Source organism: Antrostomus carolinensis, unplaced genomic scaffold, assembly GCF_000700745.2.
Source record: "Antrostomus carolinensis isolate BGI_N321 unplaced genomic scaffold, ASM70074v2 scaffold45559, whole genome shotgun sequence".
Classification (NCBI taxonomy): Eukaryota; Metazoa; Chordata; class Aves; order Caprimulgiformes; family Caprimulgidae; genus Antrostomus; species Antrostomus carolinensis.
The window spans coordinates 1-348 of record NW_010340107.1 but is presented as its reverse complement, the minus strand read 5'-3'; the positions used below and the strand labels follow the sequence as shown (position 1 = coordinate 348).

The window sequence follows — 348 nt, the reverse complement described above, 5'->3', positions numbered from 1 at the left end:
GGTCCCGCGCCTCCTCGGCCACTGGCGTCAGCTTCTCCTGGATCAGCTCCACCTTCTGCTAGGTCAGGTCCTTCAGGTCCTGAGCCACGGGCGCCAGGCGCTGGCGGTACTGCTCCAGCTCCTCCGTCCACTTGGCAGAGAACTGGTCCAGGAAGGGCCGGATCTTCTCCTTCACCTCCTCCAGGTCCTTGGTCAGCTCCTGGCGCAGGGCCTCCGTGTCCTTCTGCCACATCTCCCGCACCTCCTTGTAGTAGGGGGCCATGTCTTCACGCAGCTTGGCGGCGGCTGCGCCCAGCGCGTCCAGGTTGTCGGCCAGTTTCAGGCTGCGGGGAGGGGGAGCGGGGTCAC

General features: G+C 66.7%; 1 protein-coding gene across 1 annotated transcript in view; it reads right to left on the bottom strand.

The window, feature by feature from the left end:
- LOC104531236 (apolipoprotein A-I-like) overlaps positions 1–331 on the bottom strand; it is a gene marked incomplete at its 5' end in the record, with an annotated part of 625 nt that extends 294 nt beyond the window's left edge. Inside the window, 1 exon segment of the mRNA XM_010176060.2 lies at positions 1–331. This exon segment is cut by the window's left edge and continues 33 nt beyond it. Coding sequence (XP_010174362.2) covers positions 1–331 — 331 coding nt within the window.
- Between the last annotated feature and the right edge of the window lie 17 nt (positions 332–348).